Consider the following 25757-nt stretch of genomic DNA (forward strand, 5'->3'; position numbering starts at 1 on the left):
GCGCTGTTTCTGGAAGAAACAAACCTGTGTTTTTAATCCTGCTCATCCCCATAGGATCTCTAGACATTTTTACCTTCCCCATTTCAGACTTTATAATTCTATCCTAAAAATAGCAATTATTACAATTTACAGATATATATATATAAAAAAAAAAATCTGAAAAGTGAAAGCAATCAGTGATTTACAGAGCAGCACCATTCATCCCCCAGATAACAGGACTACGCAATTACACAATGGATTGTCGGACTCCTTTAATCCTTTTGTCTTAAATTAAAAAAAAAAGGTTTCTTTAAAAAAAAAAAAAAAAATAATACAATAAAAACCCTAAAATGACTAAAACGCACATCATAAGATCTGCTGTCCTCAGACTCCAGGGGATCAAGGTTTCCAGATTTCACTAATCCAGGATATAAAAAAATAAAAATAAAGTTGCTGTTGTTGAGTCGCGTTCACACGATGAGACTTTCCCGACTCAGAGCTTCACCCTGCGAAGAAGGAAAGGAAGAGGATGAGAAAAGCAGGAACCTTCATGCACAAGAATGTAACTCTTCAGCGCTGGGGCTTATTTTGGTGCTCGGGATCGCAGACATGATTATTAGTTTTTCATTCATTCATCCATGTGACGCTTGTGGTTGTTTAGTGGCGGAGTTTTTTTATTAATTTAATATTGGCGTGGCGGGAGCATAGCACTTACTCCAGAAATGTTACTCACTTTTTGGGTGAAAACCTGAAAGAAAAAAAAATGCAATGCTGCCTTCTTTTGCATTTTTTAAATTTTGCACCCTTCACCGTGCGGCATAAACAAGGTGTTACTATGGCTCGGTGAGAGGACACAGAACAGCTGTGACCTTTGTTGGGTTCTCACCTGTCATGGCAACCCAAGGTGCCAATCAAGTGACAGAACCTGTCAGCCGCCCACCGATCATGATGTATGCATAACCTACACCAATACCAGATCGGTGGGGCAACAGCTGTGATGAGCTGATGAATGTCACTGCTCAGCCCTGTGTATTTTAAGGTTCGGACTTGCAATACCACACATAGCCCCCGAGTGGTGCTAGTTCTGGAATCACAGGATATGACTGTTTGGTTTTCCAAACAGCCTAGCAGGTAAGAGTTCAGAGGACTCTTCCATTTTGTAAGACAAGGAGGGATGCAATATCAGCAGCGTTCTAGCGCACCTCTGATAAATACTTTAAAGGGACAGCACAGGAGGCACAGACAGAAGTCATGCTACACTCTGCACTGTGATTGACAGATTTTCCTTTATTCGAAAGTTTCCTTGTCAATTTGACATGACTGCAAGAATTCAGAAGATCTGCAAATTTGCCTTTTCAGGAGGTAAAAATACAGTATTTGGTATTTGGAGAATGCAAGTTTACAATTTGGCTCATCTTCCGAGACCACCAATTTTTTTTTTTTTTTTGTCTGGATGGGTTATGGAACAACACTGACCTTTTTCAGCTTCTTTCCTCGTGAAGATACAGACTCGGTCTCTGTATAAGGCGGAGGTGGCGGTGGGAAATCATCATCATCATCGTTGCGGCGGTTGTTTCTTCTGCCCTCCGAGCGAGAGGAATTGGCGACACTATCCAATCCATCGCGGCTGCCGGCTCTCTGCTGCTGCTTCCGTCTCAGGGCGTCTTCAAGGAAGCGATCGTCATACTCTGGGTCTTGGCGGGAGCGGTCGTAATCCCGGAGGTCATCTCTACTCCTGCTCCTTTTACCTCCATAATACTCATCGCGAGGGTCTGGGGAGCGTGCATCTCTTCCCCTGCCGTAGCCTCTGCTGCTGTCGTCATCTTCCGAGCTTCGTCTTCCTCGGCTTCGGTTCTCTGTAGGGTCGCGGTAACGATCTCTTCTCTCCAGGTCATCCAAGTCGTCCATCGATCGGGTACGTGCTCGCCTCTCCCCGCGGTAAAAGTCGTCATTGTAGTCGTGTGGTCGCTGCGGGGGACGTCGGTAGCCGCTCTCCGGGAGACTTTCCAACTCGATGTCCTGGATTGGAGACATGGCCTGATTCCGCAACCGGCCAAGATCGTTGCGCAGGTTATTTCTGTGATCTTCCTCATGCAATGAGCTGACCTCACTCATCGCACACGCTGGGGAGAAAAAGCAGAAAAATCAAGGTCGTATGACGGCAGGTTGGTTTGAAGATGCAGAGTCTGAACAGGAAGCCCAAGGAAATTCCTGATCAAGACAGATTGCAAAGTTAATATGCAAAAAGGGGGTAAATTGTTGCAATTGGTCTTCATTAAAAATTCTGCACCATTTGCTTTCTACAGCCTCAGCTTTTGCATTGTCTACTGATGGCTGCAAAATGAGCTAACAGAGAATCTGTCAGTGAGCTCGGTCTCATCAGTGAGTTTGTAACCCAATGTCTTTCAGTGCTCCTTGCCAAAGCAGAATGTGCAGGGAAACAAAAGCCACTAAAACCAAAACCGTGCAAAATTTTTAATGAAACTGAAATGCAAAAGTGATTTTTCAGCACTGAATACATGCACTTATGGAAAAACAAAAAAGGGACTATTCCAATAGTGTGGCAGTTCTGCTGATCCAGCACCAGGGATGTAATATGAATACATAAAATATAACAGATAACTTACTGTTCTCAAATCTGCTGTTTTGAGGTCCTGGTCTGGTTGGATCGAAGTTTGCCAGCTCCTTCTCCATGTAGTAGAGGACCCTCATAGAATCATCCTGCTGGTTGGCCTGGATGCGGTAGCCACTTCGAACTGAAAAAAAAAAAAAAAAAAAAAAAAAAAAAAAAAGGGGACATAATCAAACTCAAGATAACAAATCACACAGACAAAAAAAAAAAAAAAACCCAAAAAACTTTTTACCAGATACTGGTGCATCGTTGTCCCGAAGAAGTGGCGCCTGAGAGCTGTGTCCGCCCACTGAAAGGACAGAAAAAGAAAAAAATTTAATGCAAAAGTAGTAATAAATCCGCAGTCCCAGGGCACAACCCTTCCCTGCTGAGTGCTGCGGTCTGACCCCAGGATTTATTCTCTGGTCCCGGCACCGGTCAGAGTGAACAGCAGCAGTTTTATCCTTCAAGGGTCGGTCCATAGCTGAGCTGAAAAAATTCACTCCAGATTTTGAACTGAATCTGCTGACACCAATAATAAAAGGTCCTGCAGGGTCTGAGATTAGCTGACAGATCACCACGGGACCTTTATAAAAAAAATTAAAAAAAAGGTTCAGACTGCCATCAGATCCTCACCGGAGCTCGCTGCGTCGTAATCATAGCCATTGTACATCTTTACGACAGATCCTGGTGGTGGTGGCATTTTCACCTGGTGGGAGTACATGGAAGGAGCGTAGACACTGGGGGCATACATGCTGGGTACCCCGGCAGTGGCCGCCTTCCCGGCTTCATATACTGTGTGGAATAGAGAGATCAATTACACATGTTATATAGCAAAGTAATCAAGACACCATACCTGCTGTCTCCACTAGGGGGAGCTCACTACATAGATTTATACAGCTACCACTAGAAGGAGCCCACTGCATACAGATTTATACAGACAACTAGAAGGAACTCACTACATACAGATTTATAATGTCACCACTAGGAGGTGCTCACTACAAACAGATTTATGTCACCACTAAGGGGAGCTCACTACATACAGATTTATAACGTCACCACTAGGAGGTGCTCACTACATACAGATTTATACAGTCCCCACTAGAGGGAGCTCACTACATACAGATTTATAACGTCACCACTAGGAGGTGCTCACTACATACAGATTTATACAGTCACCACTAGAGGGAGCTCACTACATACAGATTTATAACGTCACCACTAGGAGGTGCTCACTACATACAGATTTATACAGTCACCACTAGAGGGAGCTCACTACATACAGATTTATAACGTCACCACTAGGAGGTGTTCACTATATACAGATTTATACAGTCATCACTAGGGGGAGCTCACTACATACAGATTTATAATGTCACCACTACATACAGATTTATACAGTCACCACTAGGGGGAGCTCACTACATACAGATTTATATAATGTCACCACTAGGAGGCGCTCACTACATACAGATTTATAATGTCACCACTACAGGGCGCTCACAACATACAGATTTATAATTTTACCACTAGGAGGAGCTCACTACATACAGATTTACATAATTATAAATCCATATGCTGTGAGCTCCCCCTTGTGGTAATGGCAGTCGGCCACAATTTTAACATTTATCACAAAACAAATATGTATAAGGATATTAATTAGCACAGACTTTTGTAACTTTTTTCGTACTTACATATCTTCAAAGTATTATTAATGTGAGAGAAGGGGCATCAGAAGAACTAAGGATGAACCTCTGACATTTCTAGACCACATTGGCTGTGATAGATCTTAAAGTGACAGCAATAGTGTATAACATTGCCAGAATGTAGCCTAATCCCTGTTTTATGGGAAGAGACTCAGCTAATACAGCCCAAGCTGAACGGCGCCATCTACATGCATTAATATGCGAAATGCAGTGTCTGCGGCAGTACACGTACAAGCTCTGGGGCAGCAGCACTTCTCAGGGCAGCATGGACACCGCACATAACAGCAGCAGGTGTGTGGGCAGCACTGGCACCAGCAGATCCCAATCATGAGCACGAGGAAAAATCCAGCGAGGACGACAAGTACCACAAAAAGCCAGTCTGGAAAAGACGAGAGACAAAAAAATGTCACAGTCAGCAGGAGAAAAAGGGTCAAAAGGCTCATTAATCCTTAGTCAGGGCACAGACGCCGTGATGCTGCACAGACGCTGGAGCAATAAAGCGCTGACAGTAAGCAGGACGGAGGTTTCCCGTCATCACATCATCTGTATCCTGCACATGGCGGCTCATTACCGAGGCCTCGCAGGAAGAGGAATGGAAAGCTCTGCAGCTTCGGGGAGCGATCACTCACCACTTACAAGACTACTGCTTACTGTCAGTGAATGGAAACATTCTGGTTTGCTAACAATGTATCAGTGCAGGCAATCCGAAACAAAGACAGTAAAAAAATCTACGCAGTGCTACACTGTAACAAACCTTCAGCTGTGAGGAAATGGTTTTTAGTTCACAAAAAAGACCAATGTTTGAGGGCAGATTTGCTTAAAAGTATAGTATAACAGGAAAGAAAGCATCTTATTTCTATCTCAAAGGAGAGGTTACATATCACTACGATATGCAATCATTTTAAGAACTGTGGGAAGGGGATCGGTGCACAGCCGGCGCCACTCCCACTGCAGCCGAGTAGCCGGCGCCACTCCCTCCGCAGGCGAGCATCCGGTGCCACTCCCACAGTCGTGCAGCCACAGCATCTCCCCCCGCAGCTGAGCAGCCGGCGCATCTCCCCCGCAGCAGAGACGCTACTGTGCATCCAGCAGCATCCCATAGCACCACAGGTTCCGCACAGTTCCTGCTCATATAGACCAGTGTAAATGAGGTCCAAAAGGTAGAAAAATATGCACAAAAGAAAAGGCAGCTTCATACAAGCTGGGGATACGCAGAGCTTTCTGCCAAGTGCTTGACTGATGAGAATCCCTCACCGTGAGATAAATAGCTTTGTGCATCCCCAGCTCAATATTAGGATTATAAAATACACCATCTACAATGCACCATCCACAGCACCGCTCCTGTACAGAGACGCCTCCCCAGTAGTGATGTGTGCAGTATCCACCATCACAACTACAGCGCAAGAGAGAAAACCAAAAGCAAAGCCGCAGAGATCAGAACGGATCGCTGCTCTCACACCGCACCAGCTCATTGTTCTATGCGACTACTTGAGAAGGAGGGGTAGATTGTACCAAAAAAGAAACCACCATGGCCTGCACTAGTCTGCAAAAGAGAGGGGGCAATGAATTAAATTATTAGCAACTTATCGATTGCCCCCCCAGGACGCACACCGATCTTGAGATTGTGGCTCTGAAGAGGGGAGATAGAGAGGATGAACGGGGTCACATGTGCGGCCATCGCCCTTTTGAGCCGCAATCCACAGTGACCGGCAACCTGTGCAAAATTCGTAACCCTTCACCAAATCCGACCCCCTGCCATTGCTGCACTATATCATGGCTCATCATGGATGGAGCGGTTACCTTCCATGTTATCTATCTGAAAGTCTGGTAATAGTTCAGAGCCCTCTGATGTTCTGCCTATAGGACAAAAGAAACACAAGTTACTAAATAGAGATCTGGACTGGATCTTCATTGTATTTTTTTTTTTTTTTTGCAGAGGGGGCTAGTGAGAAAATCCCTGCCCCCACCAACCGCCCACCCCGCCAAAAATCCCTGCCTCCCGCCCACCCCTCCAAAACAAAACTGAAATGTTAAAATAAAGATGGACGGATTACACCGGCTCTCACTAATGCAATGCTATGTCATCTATTCATGCACCAGGAGGCTCAGGATGAACAGAGCTGGAAATGTTCTAATGTTAAATGCTGTAGAGAAAGGAAGTGCGGCAACACGAGAAGAAGAAAAGAATACAAGTGGTCAGAGGAGTCACTGCAACCACCAATAGTGAAAATCACCCCCTCGCGCCTCCAGACTCTAAGGCTGGGTTCACACGTAGCGGAACTCTCGCGGAAATTACAGCGAGAATTCTGGAATTCCATTCCACGGGAAAATCGCATTTTAAATTCACACGATTTTCCCGCAGAAAAACTAGCATTTTGCAAGCGTAATTAGTTTGCAGAATTGCTAGCGTTTTCCAAGCGATCTGGAGCATCACTTGGAGAACTGATTGACAGGTTGGTCACACTCGTGAAACATAGTGTTTGACGAGTGTGACCACCTTTTTACTATTCAGGCCGCCTATGTGGCCTCAATAGTAAAAGATAGAATGTAAAAAATAATAAAAAAAAAAATATTGTTATTCTCACCTTCCGACATCCCGCGCATCCTTCCCGCCTCTCTCCACGCTCCCGGTCCCAGTAATCCTTTGCGACAATTACCGCGATGACGTCTGTTCTCGCGGGTTCGCGACGTGTCGTGCGAATGACCGTGAGACTTCGCGATCCCACGAGAACGGACGTCATCGCTCGCAAAGGCTTACTGGGACCGGGAGCGTGGAGAGAGGCGGGAAGGCTGTGTGGGACGTCGGAAGGTGAGAATAACAATATTTTTTATTTTAAATTCTACTTCTTACAGGGATATGGTACCCAAAACCCAGAGGACAGTCTCCTCTCCTCCGGACCGTTGGTACCATCCGCAAATGTTCTGCTTACTTTTCGCATGGTGTGCACAGCCACATGCGGAAAGTAAGCAGAACAATGCATTCCTATGGGTGCGGGATCACCGTGATTCCGTGAAATTAATGAGCATGCTGCGGTTCTTTGCCGCAAAGCGATTCCGCCGCGGTAAAAACCGCAGCATTAGCACAGCATTGCAGAATCCCATAGGAATGCATGGGATGCTTATTTTTCGTGGCAAAATCGCATGGATAAAACCGCCGTGGAAACGCGAAAAAATGCCATGTGTGAACTCAGCCATAATGCACTGTTTTGCACAACTGTGCCCTGACATAGAAATCTCACAGATAACTGAGGAATACGGATCATTTCCTAAAACAAACACTAGATGGCAGCATTCACCAGCAGATAATTCCGCAGCTTTATAAAGGCGACAGAAAAAAACAGTTCAAATTCAAAGATTCTTTATTGGCAGGACCAAACAAACAGTTTTGCCAAACCAAATATTCAGTAGGGAAAAGGGATAGGGACTGTAGGAATGATGGATGGGGCACATCAGTGGGGGGGGGGGCTGGGCTAAGGAGGTCCATGGCATATAATCATTGCCTTTCTTGCAGCCTATGGCCGTGCTCACATACTGCGCTGCCATCTCCTCCACACTCTTCCCCCCCCCCCCCCCAGCAGGAAATATCTTTTCTCTTCCTCCTATATGGAGCAGAAATTCGGAAATAGATCGGAGTCTCCTGAAGTCATAACCACAATAATCCACTAGAAATGGTGAATGTACTGCAGGAGCATCACACCACGGGTAGATCCCAACATCCAACCCAATCATCAATGCTTGTAAAAAGGTCATCACGGTCAAGTAACACAGAGTCAACAGCAAGAAGGGTCTGAGCTGTGTCCTTCTGCGTTATATCCTGTATTATACCGCAGAGCTGCACTATTCTGCTGCTGCAGTCACTGTGTACATACATTACATTTCTGATCCTGAGTTAAATCAAGTATTATACTCCAGGGCTGCACTCACTGTGTACATACATTACTGATCCTGTACTGATCCTGTATTATACTCCAGAGCTGCACTCACTATTCTGTTGGTGCAGTCACTGTGTTCATACATTACTGATCCTGAGTTGCATCCTGTATTATACCCCAGAGCTGCACTCACTGTTCTGCTGGTACAGTCACTGTGTACATACATTACTGATCCTGAGTTACATCCTGTATTATACACCAGAGCTGCACTCACTATTCTGCTGGTGCAGTCACTGTGTACATACATTACTGATCCTGAGTTACATCCTGTATTATCCTCCAGAGCTGCACTCACTGTTCTGCTGGTGGAGTCAGTGTGTACATACATTACATTACTGATCCTGAGTTACATCCTGTATTATACACGAGAGCTGCACTCACTATTCTGTTGGTGCAGTCACTGTGTACATACATTACATTACTGATCCTGAGTTACATCCTGTATTATACACCAGAGCTGCACTCACTATTCTGCTGGTGCAGTCACTGTGTACATACATTACATTACTGATCCTAAGTTACATCCTGTATTATACTCCAGAGCTGCACTCACTATTCTGCTGATGCAGTCACTGTGTACATACATTACTGATCCTGAGTTACATCCTGTATTATCCTCCAGAGCTGCACTCACTGTTCTGCTGGTACAGTCACTGTGTACATACACTACATTACATTACTTATCCTGAGTTACAGGGGTTGGACAAAATAATGGAAACGCCTAACGTTTTGGCATCATAATCTTCGCACATGTTATAAACATGCAAACTGTGAGATATGGTAATGTTTTGTAGTTGATTATTTGCGTTATGTGATATGTGTATGTAAACTGTTTGTTTTGCAGAATTGTTAGAACATTGATGAGAACCTGATACCAATGGCAGACCTCTCGGATTTTCAAAGAGGCCAAATTGTTGGTGCTCGTATGGCAGGCGCTAGTGTAACAGAAAGTGCCCGAATGCTTGGCGTGTCAAGAGGTACTGTCTCGAAATGACTGCGTTTGAAAGAGAAGGAAAAGCGTCCGCAGCAAAGCACAGGTCCGGCCGAAAGTCGAAGTTGACTGAGAGACCGTTGGACTCTAAAGCAAATTGTGAGAGAGGATCGCAAGACCACAGCTCCGAAAATCACTGCTGAGCTCAATGAACACCTACAGAACCCAGTTTCCACAAAAACTGTTCGTGGGGAGCTGCACAAATCTGGATTCCACGGAAGAGCTGCAATTCGAAAACTCCTGCTCTTAATGACAAATGTTTCCAAGCGTTTAGAGTGGTGTAGAAACCTCCAGAATTGGTCCCTCGAGCAGTGCAAACATGTGATATTCTCAGACGAATCATCGTTTACCCTATTTCCGACCTTCGGCCGAGTGTAGGTTTGGAGACAGCCGAAAGAAGCATTCCATCCAGACTGCCTTCTCCCAACCGTAAAACATGGCGGAGGTTCTGTGATGATCTGGGGTGCAGATCCGCCAGGCCAATGATATCCCTTCATGGAAGAATGAACAGCCGCAATTATTTAGGCATGTTGGACGACCAAGTGCATCCTATTGTTCAAGCACTGTTCCCGGAGGGGAACGCCATCTTTCAGGATGATAATGCACCAATTCATACAGCTAGAATCATTAAAGCATGGCACGAGGAACATTGTAATGAAGTTAAGCATGTCATCTGGCCCCCACAATCCCCAGACCTCACGGACACTGCAACATTTTTTCTTCTTGACGGACCGCTATTTTCATGTGCGCATGCCCAGAAGCTTTGCTCCGAGATCATTTTTAACCCAGTAATGCCGTTCCGAGATCGTGAAAAAAAATTCTCTCTCTCTCGTTTTTCCGGGCATGGGTTCCTTTAAATTTCAACCTTCGCAGGACTCGTCAAAACAACGGTCCGGTGCCACACGTTGCTGTCATTCCGCCGACAGATCCGTTTTCCGCCATTTTCCCGGATTACAACTGATCTGAAAAACGGACGTGTGAAACAGGCCTTAGACGTCGATTTCCGCCGTCATTGTCGCTCAAAGAACTGGAGGGTGTTTTAACTGAAGAATGGGCTAAAATTCCTTTGGAAACAATTCACACCTTGTATGAATCCATCTCGGACAATTGAGGCTGTAATCGCCGCAGAAGTGTTTCTATTTTGTCCAACCCCTGTACAGCCTGTATTATACTCCAGAGCTGCACTCACTATTCTGCTGGTGCAGTCACTGTGTACATACATTACTGATCCTGAGTTACCTCCTGTATTATACTCCAGAGCTGCACTCACTGTTCTGCTGGTGCAGTCACTGTGTATATACATTACTGATTCTGAGTTACACCCTGTATTATACTCCAGAGCTGCACTCACTATTCTGCTGGTGCAGTCACTGTGTATATACATTACTGATTCTGAGTTACACCCTGTATTATACTCCAGAGCTGCACTCACTATTCTGCTGGTGCAGTCACTGTGTACATACATTACTGATCCTGAGTTACATCCTATGTGATACTTCAGAGCTGCATTCACTATTCTGCTGGTGCAGACACTGTGTATATACACTACATTACTGATCCTGAGTTACATTCTGTATTATACTCCAGAGCTGCACTCACTATTCTGCTGGTGCAGTCACTGTGTACATACATTACTGATCCTGAGTTACATTCTGTATTATACTCCAGAGCTGAACTCACTATTCTGCTGGTGCAGTCACATTACTGGTCCTATTCTGATACCAGGGGTATTTAGCGTTTCCACAGAGAAGCTATGTGCAGACACTGAACATGCAGGAGATTCGCTTGGCATGCGCAGCGTCGCCTCTCCTGTGCAGATGATGAGGATATTCTTACCCAACACCATGAGCTCAGCGTAGGCTTCATTGTTCCCAGTCAGGTCCTGCGCAGAGAAGACTGTACAGTAGTAGACGCCACTGTCACCCCAGGCCGTCTGATCAAAGGTGAGATCTGCATCTGGAAAGACCATAAAGCAGAAGGTCGCGTCACCTGAACACTGCGGGGTGTAATGGCGCCTAGGGTGACCCTCTCCACCTACTGTTATTTATGGTGATTTTCCGCCCCTGGTAATACTGCCCCAGGGTGACCGTGTTGCTCTGCTTGGTGGCCACGATCCGCACGGTCCGGCTGCTGTCCTGGCACTCCACGTACGGGTTGTAACCAGCCTGCTGCATCAGGTTGTTGGTAGTGGAGTCCATGCTGGAGCTGGAGCTGAAGGCGTCCGCGATCCGATCTCTGCAGTAGGACTTGAACTTCCAGGTGACAATAGGGGGCGTCAGAGAGCTGGTGTCGTACGAGCACTGCAGTGTGATGGGCTGGAACAAGATGACCACGTTGAAGGGATTCTTCACGGTTACCAACATGGCTGAGGCGGTCCCTGCAAACAGACGAGACGGAGACTGAACAGCGAGAACACAAAGTATGGGGGTATTCCCATCACATACCACAGAGAAGCCCCTCTCATGCAGCCCTTACATTAATCTGCTGCTGATTTTGTGGGACGGAAATTGCGCTGCATTTCACATTTGCAGAAAAGCGAAATTTATCAAAATCTTTTCTACGTGCAGAATAACAAAAATTTAAATAGAAATCTGCAAGGATTTTTGAGGATTTTCTCTATATGTGAAGTCTCCATAAACACCACGGAGTCAGGCTGCAATGTCTCCCTGACACATTCCTGCCGGGCTGCAGTACATGGTAGTGTCCAGGAGGTGGCGGCAGTGCGTGTGCAGGTATGGGCTCTTGTTATTGTGCTGGCTGCTCCCATTCCAGCCCTCCTGCAGTGCACCAGTAACAGCCAGCCGCTCCCCGGCCTGACCCTGACAGCTCAACCCCTACAGCATCGAAACCAGAGGGGAACTGTCAGCACAAGTCACCGAAATATAAACGCCAGAATTAGCAGAAAAATGTACTACCCCGATAATAGACGGGGGGCGCTATATTACAACTGCCATACCTGATCTGGAGGGAAATGTCCGGAAGCTGGAGGCAAATCCTCAGTAATTGTGAACCAATGTCCTGGAAACAACGTAACGAGGCAAAAACGGAGATGGGAACCCAATAAGAAAAATCATCCACCGCATACAACAACGCCGCCCCATAATGCACCGCATACAACAACGCCGCCCCATAATGCACCGCATACAACAACGCCGCCCCATAATGCACCGCATACAACAACGCCGTCCCATAATGCACCGCATACAACAACGCCGTCCCATAATGCACCGCATACAACGCCGCCCCATAATGCACCGAATACAACAACGCCGCCCCATAATGCACCGAATACAACGCCGCCCCATAATGCACCGAATACAACAACGCCGCCCCATAATGCACCGCATACAACAACGCCGCCCCATAATGCACCGCATACAACGCCGCCCCATAATGCACCGCATACAACAACGCCGCCCCATAATACAACGTATACAACAACGCCGCCCCATAATGCACCGTATACAATAACGCCGCCCCATAATGCACCGCATACAACAACGCCGCCCCATAATGCACCGCATACAACGCCGCCCCATAATGCACCGAATACAACAACGCCGCCCCATAATGCACCGAATACAACAACGCCGCCCCATAATGCACCGAATACAACAACGCCGCCCCATAATGCACCGCATACAACAACGCCGCCCCATAATGCACCGCATACAACAACGCCGCCCCATAATGCACCGCATACAACAACGCCGCCCCATAATGCACCGCATACAACAACGCCGCCCCATAATGCACCGCATACAACAACGCCGCCCCATAATGCACCGCATACAACAACGCCGCCCCATAATGCACCGCATACAACAACGCCGCCCCATAATGCACCGCATACAACAACGCCGCCCCATAATGCACCGTATACAACAACGCCGCCCCATAATGCACCGTATACAACAACGCCGCCCCATAATGCACCGTATACAACGCCGCCCCATAATGCACCGTATACAACAACGCTGCCCCATAATACGCCGCCCCATAATACACCGTATACAATAACGCCGCCCCATAATACACCGTATACAATAACGCCGCCCCATAATGCACCGTATACAACAACGCCGCCCCATAATGCACCGTATACAACAACGCCGCCCCATAATGCACCGTATACAACAACGCCGCCCCATAATGCACCGTATACAACAACGCCGCCCCATAATGCACCGTATACAACAACGCCGCCCCATAATGCACCGTATACAACAACGCCGCCCCATAATGCACCGTATACAACAACGCCGCCCCATAATGCACCGTATACAACAACGCCGCCCCATAATGCACCGTATACAACAACGCCGCCCCATAATGCACCGTATACAACAACGCCGCCCCATAATGCACCGTATACAACAACGCCGCCCCATAATACAACGTATACAACAACGCCGCCCCATAATACAACGTATACAATAACGCCGCCCCATAATACAACGTATACAACAACGCCGCCCCATAATACAACGTATACAACAACGCCGCCCCATAATACAACGTATACAACAACGCCGCCCCATAATACAACGTATACAATAACGCCGCCCCATAATACAACGTATACAATAACGCCGCCCCATAATACAACGTATACAATAACGCCGCCCCATAATACAACGTATACAATAACGCCGCCCCATAATACAACGTATACAATAACGCCGCCCCATAATACAACGTATACAATAACGCCGCCCCATAATACAACGTATACAATAACGCCGCCCCATAATACAACGTATACAATAACGCCGCCCCATAATACAACGTATACAATAACGCCGCCCCATAATACAACGTATACAATAACGCCGCCCCATAATACAACGTATACAATAACGCCGCCCCATAATACAACGTATACAATAACGCCGCCCCATAATACAACGTATACAATAACGCCGCCCCATAATACATCGTATACAATAACGCCGCCCCATAATACATCTTATATAATAACGCCGCCCCATAATACATCGTATATAACGCTTCCCCCGATACACTGTATATAACGCCACCATATAATAATGCCGCCCCATAATACACTGTATATAATAATGCTGCCCCCGTCCTATAATACACCGTAAATAACACTGCCCCCTTCAAGACACTGTATATAATATCTGTCCTCCCCCCATCATACAATAATTGTATATAACATCTGATATCACTGAACGCTGTGTGTCATGCAGCAGGGCTGAGGGCAGCGCCCGGCGTCTTTGGGGGCCGCCACTGTCCAGGCTTCATCTTATGACCTGTGCCCTGTGTACAGAGCGAAGCCCCCTCTGTGGTGCACAGGTGGTGGCTGTATCACACAGCCAGAGCCCAGCACTGCAACTTAAAGGGAACCTGTCACCCCCTCCAGACGATTTTAAGTAAAAGAGCCACCTTGTGCAGCACCAATGCTGCATTCTGTCAAGGTGGCGCTTTTATTTAGGGTACCTTCCACCGCAGAAATAAGCGTTTTTAAAATTGGTCAGACATACCTGATATTTGACAGGGGGCAGGTCTTTCCCCATCTGACCGAGACGCCGGGGGGGGGGGGGGGGTGACAGGTACCCTTTAAAGAGTTATTCCCAAAAAAGTCAAATTCCCTCCAGTTCATAGAATTGGGGACCACTGGCTGATCAGCAGGGGTCCGACCTATGGGACCCCCAACAATGTAGAGATGGGGGCTCTGGGAGACCCAGCGATGCCCCCACAACAAGCCGGGGTCACATTAAAGCAACCGTGTTTGGTGTCGCCGAGTGCGGAACGGTCCACACTAACAACATTTCTCCGATACGGTGAACACAGAACAAGAATAAGAAAACGTCGCCTCCCAGAAAGAAATGAAAAAGTGTCGTGAAACCGGAGAGGAGAGAAAACGGAACATCACTGATACATTGTACGAGACTCCACCCACATGTTAACGGTAATGGAGACCCCGCCTAGTTGTCCATTACAGCCTCCGCTCCATATAATAACTTGTATGCACCATGTAGTAAGGCCTGTGTACATACATACCGCGGGGACAACACTACTCTCCCCGCAGTCAGTTCCCCGCCACCTCCGGTCCCGGCACTTACCTGACAGGACGAGCAGACACAGCAGCGCCGGCGAGCAGCCGCCCCGCTCCGCCATCTTCCGCCCAAAGCTCCGCACACAGGAGCGGCCGCAGCCCCAGGTACAGCGGAGCCGCCCACCTGTGCCCGAGACGGGGAGCAGAGGACCCCGGGGACCGACACACGGGACCAAGACCGGGAAAAAAAAAAGGGTCCGCGGGTTCAACCACCTGTCCGGCCAGGGAAAAGTCCGGAAACAGGGACCAGGAGGGAGCGCGCGCTTCCGTGAGGGGGAACAGCCCAGGTAAAGCCCCGCCCCCAGCATTGTGTGAGGGAGAGGCTCAATGTCAGGAGGCTGCAGGGAAAGCACAAAGCCAAAGTCACGGATCCAGGAGCAGAAACCACTGACCCAGATGGAGCTGTCCGCATACAGACCTGTCCTGATCGTACACCTGTCCTCATACACCTGTACTGATCAATACGACCTGTCCTCATAAACCTGTACTGATCAATACGACCTGTCCTGAACATACAGACGTGTACTGATCATATAGACCTGTACTGATTATACAGACCTGTCCTGATCATACAGACGTATACTGATCATTTAGACCTATACTGATTATACAGACCTGTCCTGATCATACAGACGTATACTGATCATATAGACCTGTCCTGATCATACAGAAGTATACTGAGCATATGGACCTGTACTGATCTCATACAGACGTATACTGATCTTATAGACCTGTCCTTGTCATACAGACGTGTACTGATCATATGGACCTGTACTGATCATATAGACCTGTCCTGACCATATACACCTGTCCTGATCATATAGACCTGTACTGATTATACAGTCCTGTCCTGATCATACAGAAGTATACTGAGCATATGGACCTGTCCTGATCATACAGACATGTACTGATCATACAGACCTGTACTGATCATACAGACCTGTACTGATTATACAGACCTGTCCTGATCATACAGACGTATACTGATCATACAGACCTGTACTGATTATACAGACCTGTCCTGATCATACAGACCTGTCCTGATCACACAGATGTATAATGATCATATGGACCTGTACTGATCATACACACCTGTCCTGATCACAGAGCTGTCCTGATCACACAGATGTATAATGATCATATGGACCTGTACTGATCATACAGACCTGTCCTGATCATACAGACGTTTACTGATCATACAGACCTGTACTGATCATATAGACCTCTACTTATCCACTGGATTCTGTACATTGTAAAAACAGACAAACACAAAGAGGATCAGAGATTTGAGCTGTTGGCTTGACCAGAATTTGGTCCGATCGCTTTAACTGACAACGAGCAGAATTTTTTAAAATTGTAAGAAATTTGAATCAAAGTTTGTCAGAAAGATTCAGGGGTTTTATAAGGTGATTATTGAGCTCTATAATTGGGCAACACAAAGTCACAAACAAAACGCGATTGTGTCAGAACTTGAGTTGTCCCCGATGGGGAGAAAAGTAGCAGACATAGCTCCCTGTAATCTGTGGGGACACCTGGCAGTACGTTTTCAGTTTTCCTACAGTGCCACCACAGGTTAAATGAGGTATTACAGATTATCCATTCATATCAATAGGCTTTATGTGAAATGCAGGACAGGACAGGTCCTCCAGAGCGAGAAGCACTCTTGGTAACTTTTGAAGGTCACAATGAGTTATATGCTTTTGAAGGCCACAATGAAGAGTTATATGCTTTTGAAGGTCACGGTGAGGTGTTGTTTGCTTTTGAAGGCCACTATGAGGAGTTGTATGGAGTGTTGGACGTGCTATACATCTTTGTGGAAGACACAGAAACAGCTGAGCACACTCACTGCTAGAAGAGAACATCTGTCCACCATGCCTACCTGTGGTGGTCAACAATCGTCTTTGATTCTGATGGAATCTTTGTGTTTTATGACCTCATTGGTTCCGCATGGTCCATGGTGGAAGAGCAGATGATCGGTCCGGCACACACTAGTGATAATACTCATCCAGATCAATGAGCCTAGTGCCCCTCACTCTATTTTTGGGGATCCTGCTACATAAGAAAGCATCTGCGAAAACTGTGTTCTGTCCGGCTCAACAACCTTGTACAACCGTATTTGCTTCTTACAATACCATAACTCTAAAATGTGGAGACCAACCTGCAAACGCCCTTGTACAATGGCAATACCTTGAATGGAACCAGCCCAACACGCAGGCATTGACTTTCAGACAAAGTAGCGGTTCCATGCCTATGGATAATCTCAACCGGCAAGAACATATGAAGGTTTTGGATCTGATCTCAAGATCTGAGATAGAATCGGGAAATCTCAAGCTCTTGTCCCCTAGAGTGCAGGACTCAGGAATCTACACCTGTAAATATGAGAGGAGACTTTTGGCCTCGTACGAGATTGATTTCCAGGACACCACAAACATCTACATCTCACATGTCTCTTTGGGCCAAAGTCTCCAACCCAACCACAGCGTAAACCTGGGTGAGGTGGGCACTGCGAAGATGTTCACCGTATGGAACGAGTGGCAGCGCTGTGACCGGTGCGGAATGTCGGGGGAAATGAAGAGACTTGGGTTTTGCTACGTTATGATCACAAGAAACTCCTTCGTTGTAGAGACACCCCGGCCGTGTGGACTTTCACAATCCAATAATAGTCAGATTCGGTCTCTACACAAACCTGAGCTAAGGATTAAGATTTGTATGGAGCCTTGTAATGAGATCGCGCCTACGGAGGATGAAGACTTCATGATGGTCATAGACAACTATCGCACTTATCTCCACGCCGATGTTTTGCTTACGTGTCCAATGTCTTCGATCTACGAGTAAGTAAGAAGTAGATTGCCTTCTGCTTTCCATGGATTGGGAAGTTGAATTCCACAAAAAATTCTTTGACACTTTAGGAGATAACATTGGTGGTGGTCTATGTAGTGGTGATGCATTAGGGGGCTCAGAGGTGGTCTATGTGCACAAAATTTCTCCTTGCCGTCTATGAAGTTCACAGCCATGGAGATGAGCTTGTCATTGAGGGCTGCATTCTGCATAGACAGCAACCAAGATTACAAAGTTTTCATTATACTGAAGTGCACTTTGTCATTTCGGATGCTGCCTATGTAGAGCACAGCAGCTGATGGCAAGCTCATCTGCACCACTATGCTACACATGAGAAGCGACTGAGATAACAGATTGGCAGCTAATGAATGAAGACCGTGCACTGGACTAAATATTATCTTTAAAGCTGCTTTAAAATTGTTTTGCTTTCTCTCACCAAAACTAGGATTAGGGCTAAGGTTAGGGTTAGAAATAGGACTAGCGTAAGGGAAAAGGTTAGAGTTTGGTATAGGGTGAAAAGTTAAGGTTAACGCTAAGAATACTGTCACGATTTCCACTCTGGTTCTGTCTTTTTGTTACTTTGTGTCGGGGCTGTCAGTCTGTGCTTGGTCTGTGCTGAAGTCACCTGTGTTTATTTTCCTTAATCAGGCTTCTACTTTAGCATGCTAGTTCCTTCCCCCAGTGTCAATCGTACACTTGCCGTTGCCTGTGGAACATTGATCCCTCTGCGCTCTGTGCTTGACTCAGCTTGACTTCATTCTCTTTCTGGACTTAGACCCTTTGCTTGTGACCTGACTTTGCTTGTGCCTGCTCCCTGTATACTGTTTTTTCTCTCTGGCTTTCCTGACCTCGTCTCGTGTATTGGACATAGTCTCTGACTTCCCTTTGTCGTACTGCGCCACTTCCTGGACCTGACCTTGGATTGTTTGACCTCCCTTTACTTCCAGTAAGTAGTATATATATTTACTATAGTGACTCGCGTCACATTACGATTGACCGTTAAATTTTTTTCAGTTCCCCACCGATGGATCCGTTACATACTTTGTGTGATCAGGTGGCGACTCTGACTCATTTAGTCCAAGATTTGGCCTTGGAACAGCACAAACTGGTTTCCTCACATGCTCAGTTACAGGGCCAGATTTCTGGTACTCTCACTGCCCCTCAGAATCCTTCTCCTCAGACCGCTGTTATGACTTCTGTACCATCTGACGTATCGCTAAGCCCCCCTGAACCTGTTATAGCACTCCCAAATTTCCAGGAGAAAAGGACCAGTTCAGAATTTTTAAAGAGTTGCAAATCATTGTTTACCTTGTGCCCTCAGTTATCAGGGAATGAGTCACAGCGGGTGGGAATTTATAATGTCACTTTTGCGGGGGGGGGGGTCTTCAGACCTGGGCACTTTCCCTACCCTCTCTTCCTCCTGAACATCTTTCAGTGGACACCTTTTTTTGACGCTTTAGGACAGATCTATGATGAACCTGACAGGGTCAAGGTGGCAGAGACAAGGATCATGAACCTGACACAGGGGAACCGCACAGCAGAAGACTATTGTACTGAGTTTCGTCAGTGGTCTTCTGAGGTCCTATGGAATGACGCAGCTCTCAGATGCCATTTCCTCAGGGGTCTTTCGGAGTCTCTAAAGGACTCTAGCTTTACATGCTCCACCTGGTTGTTTGGTGGAGGCTATGACTCTGGCTATCCGCATGGATCAGAGGATGCGGGAGTGACGCGAGGTGCAAAAAGAGGCTCCATTTTGTCCAACTGGCCTGGTTTGTGCACCTGAGGTGGAACCTATGGAGGTTGGTGCTACCAGCTGAAGAATTATGGAGACGAGACGCCGTTGGGAACTTGGACTTTGTCTCTATTGTGGCCAAGCTGGACATTTCTTAAAGGATTGCTTGGCACAACTTGCAGCAAACAAGCCGTCAGGAAACGCCTAGTCTGGTGATTGTCGAGGAGGTCACTCAGACTTATAGGTACCCTTTTACTCCTCTGATAAGGTGTTGTTGAATGCTGAACTTCTTTTTCAAGATCAATGTCTGTTCACATTTGCCTTTATTGACTGTGGATCTGCTGCTAATTTCATAGATGCGGGACTGGTTCTGAAGTTAGGATTAGGGACAGTTAAGCTGGAAAGCTCTATTCAAATTGTGGCCATTGACAGAACACCATTGCTCAAAAATCTAGTTTGGTTAGTTACGGTGGAGTTCACACTCAAGGTGAGGTCTATTCATACGGTATTTATCTCCTGTTATGCTTTGGACAAATTACATGCTGGAATTGTGTTGGGTATTCCTTGATTGCGTATGCATAACCTGATTATTGACTGGAATCAGAGAGATATTGTCAAATGGTGTCCTTATTGTATTGAAAAATGTCTTAAACCTGTACATGTTTGTTCCATTAGTCTGGAGGGTCTTCCGGAATACCTGAAAGACTTCGAAGATGTTTTTTCGGAAAAAGAGTCTGAGATATTACATCCTCACCACCCCTATGACTGTGCAATTAATCTCATTCCTAATGCCAAAGTACCCAAGGCTCACTTGTATAACTTGTCTGGCCCTGAGTGGTCAGCCATGAAAGTGTATATTAGCGAGAGTTTACAAAAAGGTCATATTTGCCCTTCGTCATCGCTGGTAGCTGCCAGATTATTTTTTGTTAAAAAGAAGATGGAGGTCTTCGTCCCTGCCTCGACTTCCGAGAATTAAACAAAATAATGGTTAAAAATACTTATCCACTTCCACTTATCCCCGATCTATATAATCAACTTTCTGGGGCCAAATGGTTTTCCAAACTGGATCTTAGATGGGCATATAATTTGATATGGATTTGTGAGGGTGATGAGTGGAAGACAGCATTTTTAACGTCTGAAGGTCTCTTTGAAAATCTCATCATGCCTTTTGGTCTAAAGAATGCACCTTCAGTCTTTCAAAAGTATATGAATTATATTTTGTCTGATTATATTGGGAGATTTATTGTGGTTTATTTGGATGACATTCTGATTTTCTTACCTGACCTGGATTCATATTATAAACATGTCCATTTGGTTCTGCAAAGGATGAGGGATAATTGTTTGTTCGCTAAAATTGAAAAATGTACCTTTTCTGTTCAAGAAATATAAATTTTGGGTTTCATTGTGTCAGCCTCCAGGTTTAAGATGGATCCTGGAAAAGTTCAGGTCATCATTGATTGTGTTCAACCCAGCGACCTTAAGACCCTGCAGCGCTTTTTAGGGTTCGCAAATTATTACAGAAAATTTATTAGAAGATTTTCTCAGATCGTTAAGCCTCTTACGTACCTCACTCAAAAAGGGGCGGAGCTAAAGGTTTGGTCGCAGGAAGCCGTTGGGGCTTTTGAAAATTTGAAGAGATGTTTTATGTCTGCTCCTGTTCTTGTGCAACCAGACCTCCAGAGGCTGTTTATTGTGGAAGTAGATGCTTCTGAAGTCGGGGTGGGGGCTCTGTTGTCTCGAAGTCCTGAGACTTTAAGTAACTTGCGAACATGTTCCTTCTAATCTAAAAAATTTCCTCCTGCTGATAAAAACTATGATGTGGGTAATTAGGAGTTTCGTGCGGTCATGTTGGCTTTTGAAGAGTAGGGGCATTTTTTTGGAGGGAGCTGTTGATCCAGTCACCGTGGTGTTGGATCACAAAAATCTTGCTTATATTGAATCTGCAAAGTGGTTGACACCTAGACAGGCCCGATGGTCTTTATTTTTTTCACGATTTAATTTTCTGTTACATTCAGACCAGGGTCTAAGAACGTGAAGGCGGATACCCTGTCTCGTAGTCTTGATTCTGTGCCTCCTCCAGAACCTCCTTCCTCCATTCTTCCTCAGGGTGTTGTGGTGGCCATGGTTTCCTCTGAATTGGAATCTGAAATATGTACTGCTCAGTCCTTGGCTCCTTCCAATACCCCTGAATGCAAGCTGTTTGTCCCTGTGTATCTCAGTTTACGCCTCTTGCAGGAATTCCATGATTCTGTGTTTGTCGTTTTCCTCTGCTTATCACCCTGAGACTAATGGTCAGACAGAGAGGACAAAGCATTCTTTGGAGCAAATTTTAAGCTGTTTTGTCGCCGATCAGCAGGAGAATTGGTTATTGCTTCTTCCGCTGGCTGAGTTTGCCTTTAACAGTCGGGTTAATCAGTCCACGGGACCGCGACGTTTTTCTGTAATTACGGGTTTCATCCTCATTTTGGTGAGTTTTCCAAGAAAAGTTCTGGGTGTCCTGGGTTGGATGTCACCATTCAAGAGCAGGGGGATGTTTGGAGGAAGGTTTAGAAAGAACATTGGGGTGGCTCAGCATCGGCAGAAGCGGAAACCCGATAGGAGGTGCTCGTCAGGGGTCGCCTTCAAAGTGGGAGATAAGGTATGGCTTTCCTCTTAGAATATTAAAGGGAATCTGTCACCCTTTTTAGCCCCTATTAGCTGCCGGCATAGACATCGGGGGCTTATCTACAGCATTCTGTAATGCTGTAGATAAGCCCCTGATGTAACCTGAAAGAGAAGAAAAACACGTTATATTATACTCACCGAGGTGGGCGGTCCGGTCCGATGGGTGTCGCCGTCCTGTCCGGCGCCTCCCTTCTTCATACGATGACGTCCTCTTCTCCCGTCCTGTAATGGCTCCGGCGCAGGCGCACTGCTCTGCCCTGTTGAGGGCAGAGCAGAGTCCTGCAGTGCGCAGGCGTTGGGAGAGGTCTGGCGCCTGCGCACTGCAGAATTCTGCTCTGCCCTCAACAGGGCAGAGCCGTGCGCCTGCGCCGGAGCCATTACAGGACGGGAGAAGAGGACGTCATCGCATGAAGAAGGGAGGCGCTGGATGGGATGGCGACACCCATCGGACCGGACCGCCCACCCCGGGTGAGTATAATATAACGTGTTTTTCTTCTCTTTCAGGTTACATCGGGGGCTTATCTACAGCTTTACCGAATGCTGTAGATAATCCCCCGATGTCTATGCCGGCAGCCAATAGGGGCTAAAAAGGGTGACAGATTCCCTTTAAGTCGATGGTGCCCTCTCTAAAGTTGTGTCCTAGATTCATTGGTCCTTATGAAATTCTGGAGGTGGTCAATCCAGTTGCCTTCCGGATAAAGCTCCCTCGGTCTTTCCGTATTCCTAATGTGTTCCACAAGTCGTTGTTGAAGGAATTTATCCCCCCTGTTCTGTCTTCTTCGCCCCAGCTTCCTTCGGTGTCTATAGAAGGAAGCTTGGAATATGAGGTACAAATCGTCATTGATTCCCGAATGGTCCGGAATTCCCTTCAATACCTGGTACATTGGAAGGGGTATGGACCTGAGGAACGATCCTGGGTTCCAGCTCATTCTGTAAAGGCTGATCGGTTGATCCGGGCCTTTCATCGGAGGTTTCCTAGGAAACCTGGGGGTCTGGTGGCCCCCCTTGTGTTCATTTTCCTTAATCAGGCTTCTACTTAAGCATGCTAGTTCCTTCCTCCAGTGTCAATTGTACACTTTCTGTTGCCTGTGGAACATTTATCCCTCTGCCCTCTGGGCCTGACCCAGCTTGACTTGATTCTCTTCACAGAATCAGACCCTTTTGCTTGTGACCTGACTTTGCTGGTGCCTGCTCCCTGTATACTGTTTTGTCTCTCTGGCTTTCCTGACCTCGGCTCGTGTATTGGACTTCGTCTCTGATTTCCCTTTGTCATACTGCGCCATTTCCTGGACCTGACCTCGGATTGTTTGACCTTCCTTTACTTCCAGTAAGTAGTATATACAGTATATCTACTATAGTGACTTGCGTCACAATTACATTTAGGAATAGAACTAGGCTTAAGGCTAAAGTTAGGGTTAGGAATAGGACTAAGGTTAGATTTACATTTAGGAGTAGAGCTATGGTTAGGCTTATGTTTCATAATAGGACTAGGGTAAAGACTAAAGTGAGGGTTTGGGCTAAGGTTATGTTTGGTGTTAGGAATAGGACTGGAGTTATGGCTAAGGTTATGCTTATGTTTAGGAAAAGGTCTAAGGTTAAGACTAATTTAAGATTTAGAGCTAAGGTTAGGTTAGGAATAGGATAGGGCTTTGGATATGGTTACGGATAATGCTTAGGTTTAGGAATAGGCTTAGGTTTAGGACTAAGGTTAGGTTTAGGAATAATTCTGTGGTTAAGGCTATGGTTAGGCTTAGGGTTGGGAATAGGACTAGGGTTAAAACTAAGGTTAAGGTTAGGAATAGGACTAGGATGAGGGCTAAGGTTAAATGTAAATTTAGGACTAGAGATAGGGTTACGGTTAGGCTTATGTTTCAGAAAATGACTAAGGTTAAGACTAATGTGACTAATGTAAGGTTTAGTACTAAAGTTCGATTTGGGGTTAAGAATAGGACTAGGATTATGGCTAAGGTTAGGCTTATGTTTAGGAAAAGGTCTAAGGTTGAGACTAATTTAAGTTTTAGGGCCCAGGTTAGGTTAGGCATAGGGTAGGGTTAGGGATATGCTTAGAGATAATGTTAGGTTTAGAAATAGTACTGGATTAAGGCTATGATTAGGGTTAGGAATCGGACTAGGGTTAAGGCTAAGGTTAAATTTAGGAATAAGACTAGGATTAAGGCTATGGTTAGGCTTGGGGTTAATAATAAGACTAGAGTTAGAACTAAGGTTAGATTTAGGGTTAAGGATAATACTAGGGTTAGGACTAAGGTTGGGAATAAGAATAGGGTAGGGCTAAGGTTATGCTGAGAGATGGGAATAGGACTAGGGTTAAGGCTAAGGTTAGGGATAGGGCTAAAGTTAGGGATTGGGCTGTAATTAAATATTACATTGTCATATTTCAACAAAAAGCAGAAAAAAACAAGAGGGTCGAAGGGCAGGCTCTAATTCCATTATATCCTGCTCATATTACGCCCTCTTCACATCAAATTCTTGAAATTTATAACAAACTTACGTTTTTATAATTTAAATAAAAACCCTATAATGTTTTCACCCACAGAGCCGTGTCCTGGGAACACGGAAATACTACTTTTACGCGATTAATTCAGATGTCACAGAACCCTTCTTACATCCTGGACAACACGACCGGAGGAGGGACCTTGTCTATTCCCCGCTTCAATATATCCGATGAGGGCACCTACAGGTGTTACGTGGACCAGATGCTGGTGGGGAAGTTCCGTGTGATCATATATAATCTCAGCGATACCTCGGAGGCCTCACGTTCTTCTCTCACGGAGTCCATCATGATCGGTCTGTTCATGTTCCTCGGGTTCCTTTTCTTTCTAAGTATATTCCAGGTCTGCAAGGACACCGCCGAGCGAGAGATTCATTAGGGTCAAAGTATATTCTGGAATGTTGTCAATAAAATCCCAGAAAGCAATGTTCTGCCTTATTATTTACGTTCTGTGTTCTATAGGAAGGATTGGTTTAACTTTATAGGGCTTCATCATTGAAGTCAATGCATATGTTGAACCCATCTGTGCAATTTTCCTTGACCTCTAAGAGCTATTGGTTGAGAGCTAGCAGTAAAGTGCACCTTTATGGAGGCCTCCTACCATCGGGGACTGGGCAGTGAGCTATTAACCAGCACCAACATTACATTAACTTTTTAGTGCTCACCTATGGCCTCAGTGATCTAATTGCCGCTGTTTTGGCTTATAATATGAG

The 25757-nt window shown here is 46.0% G+C and overlaps 2 protein-coding genes across 6 annotated transcripts; one reads left to right on the forward strand and one right to left on the reverse strand.

Annotated features, from left to right (window-relative positions):
* Window positions 1-236: 236 nt before the first annotated feature.
* On the reverse strand, window positions 237-15637 carry LSR (lipolysis stimulated lipoprotein receptor). 2 transcript variants are annotated; one of them, XM_073570545.1, is made up of 10 exons: window positions 15309-15637; window positions 11258-11596; window positions 11056-11175; window positions 6097-6153; window positions 4529-4675; window positions 3227-3385; window positions 2844-2900; window positions 2607-2735; window positions 1456-2102; window positions 237-485 (listed from the first exon to the last, which is right to left on the reverse strand). In XM_073570545.1, the coding sequence occupies exons 1-10, from the start codon at window positions 15607-15609 to the stop codon at window positions 450-452; spliced, it is 1992 nt and encodes a 663-aa protein (XP_073426646.1). In that variant the 5' UTR covers window positions 15610-15637; the 3' UTR covers window positions 237-449. The 2 variants fall into 2 exon arrangements, with proteins under 2 accessions (XP_073426646.1, XP_073426647.1); XM_073570546.1 differs by lacking the exon at window positions 6097-6153 and having other exon boundaries at window positions 15309-15634.
* FAM187B (family with sequence similarity 187 member B) lies at window positions 15454-25470 on the forward strand. Of its 4 annotated transcripts, XR_012231260.1 has the most exons (3): window positions 18893-19085; window positions 23685-23862; window positions 25090-25215. XR_012231260.1 is itself a non-coding variant. In XM_073570547.1 (2 exons), exons 1-2 carry the CDS (start codon window positions 17315-17317, stop codon window positions 25421-25423), a joined length of 1152 nt encoding a protein of 383 aa, XP_073426648.1. In that variant the 5' UTR covers window positions 17094-17314; the 3' UTR covers window positions 25424-25470. The 4 variants fall into 4 exon arrangements, 1 of the variants encoding a protein (XP_073426648.1); XR_012231258.1 differs by lacking the exons at window positions 18893-19085; window positions 23685-23862 and adding an exon at window positions 15454-15588 and having other exon boundaries at window positions 25090-25222; XM_073570547.1 differs by lacking the exons at window positions 18893-19085; window positions 23685-23862 and adding an exon at window positions 17094-18132 and having other exon boundaries at window positions 25090-25470.
* The last annotated feature ends 287 nt before the right edge of the window (window positions 25471-25757 follow it).

This window comes from Dendrobates tinctorius, unplaced genomic scaffold (genome assembly GCF_039654945.1).
Source record: "Dendrobates tinctorius isolate UK_male_01 unplaced genomic scaffold, ASM3965494v1 ptg000028l, whole genome shotgun sequence".
NCBI lineage: Eukaryota > Metazoa > Chordata > Amphibia > Anura > Dendrobatidae > Dendrobates > Dendrobates tinctorius.

Excerpts from the sequence above, each read along its gene's own strand:
- FAM187B (XM_073570547.1), top strand. The coding sequence starts at position 17,315 with ATGAGCCTAGTGCCCCTCACTCTATTTTTGGGGATCCTGCTACATAAG. Across the intron at positions 18,133-25,089 it reads CCAATGTCTTCGATCTACGA|AGCCGTGTCCTGGGAACACG; the intron begins GTAAGTAAGAAG and ends TTTCACCCACAG.
- LSR (XM_073570545.1), bottom strand. The coding sequence starts at position 15,609 with ATGCTGGGGGCGGGGCTTTACCTGGGCTGTTCCCCCTCACGGAAGCGC. Across the intron at positions 2,103-2,606 it reads AAACAGCAGATTTGAGAACA|CGTGTGCGATGAGTGAGGTC; the intron begins GTAAGTTATCTG and ends TTTTCTCCCCAG. Across the intron at positions 486-1,455 it reads GAGGAAAGAAGCTGAAAAAG|GGTGAAGCTCTGAGTCGGGA; the intron begins GTCAGTGTTGTT and ends CCTTCTTCGCAG.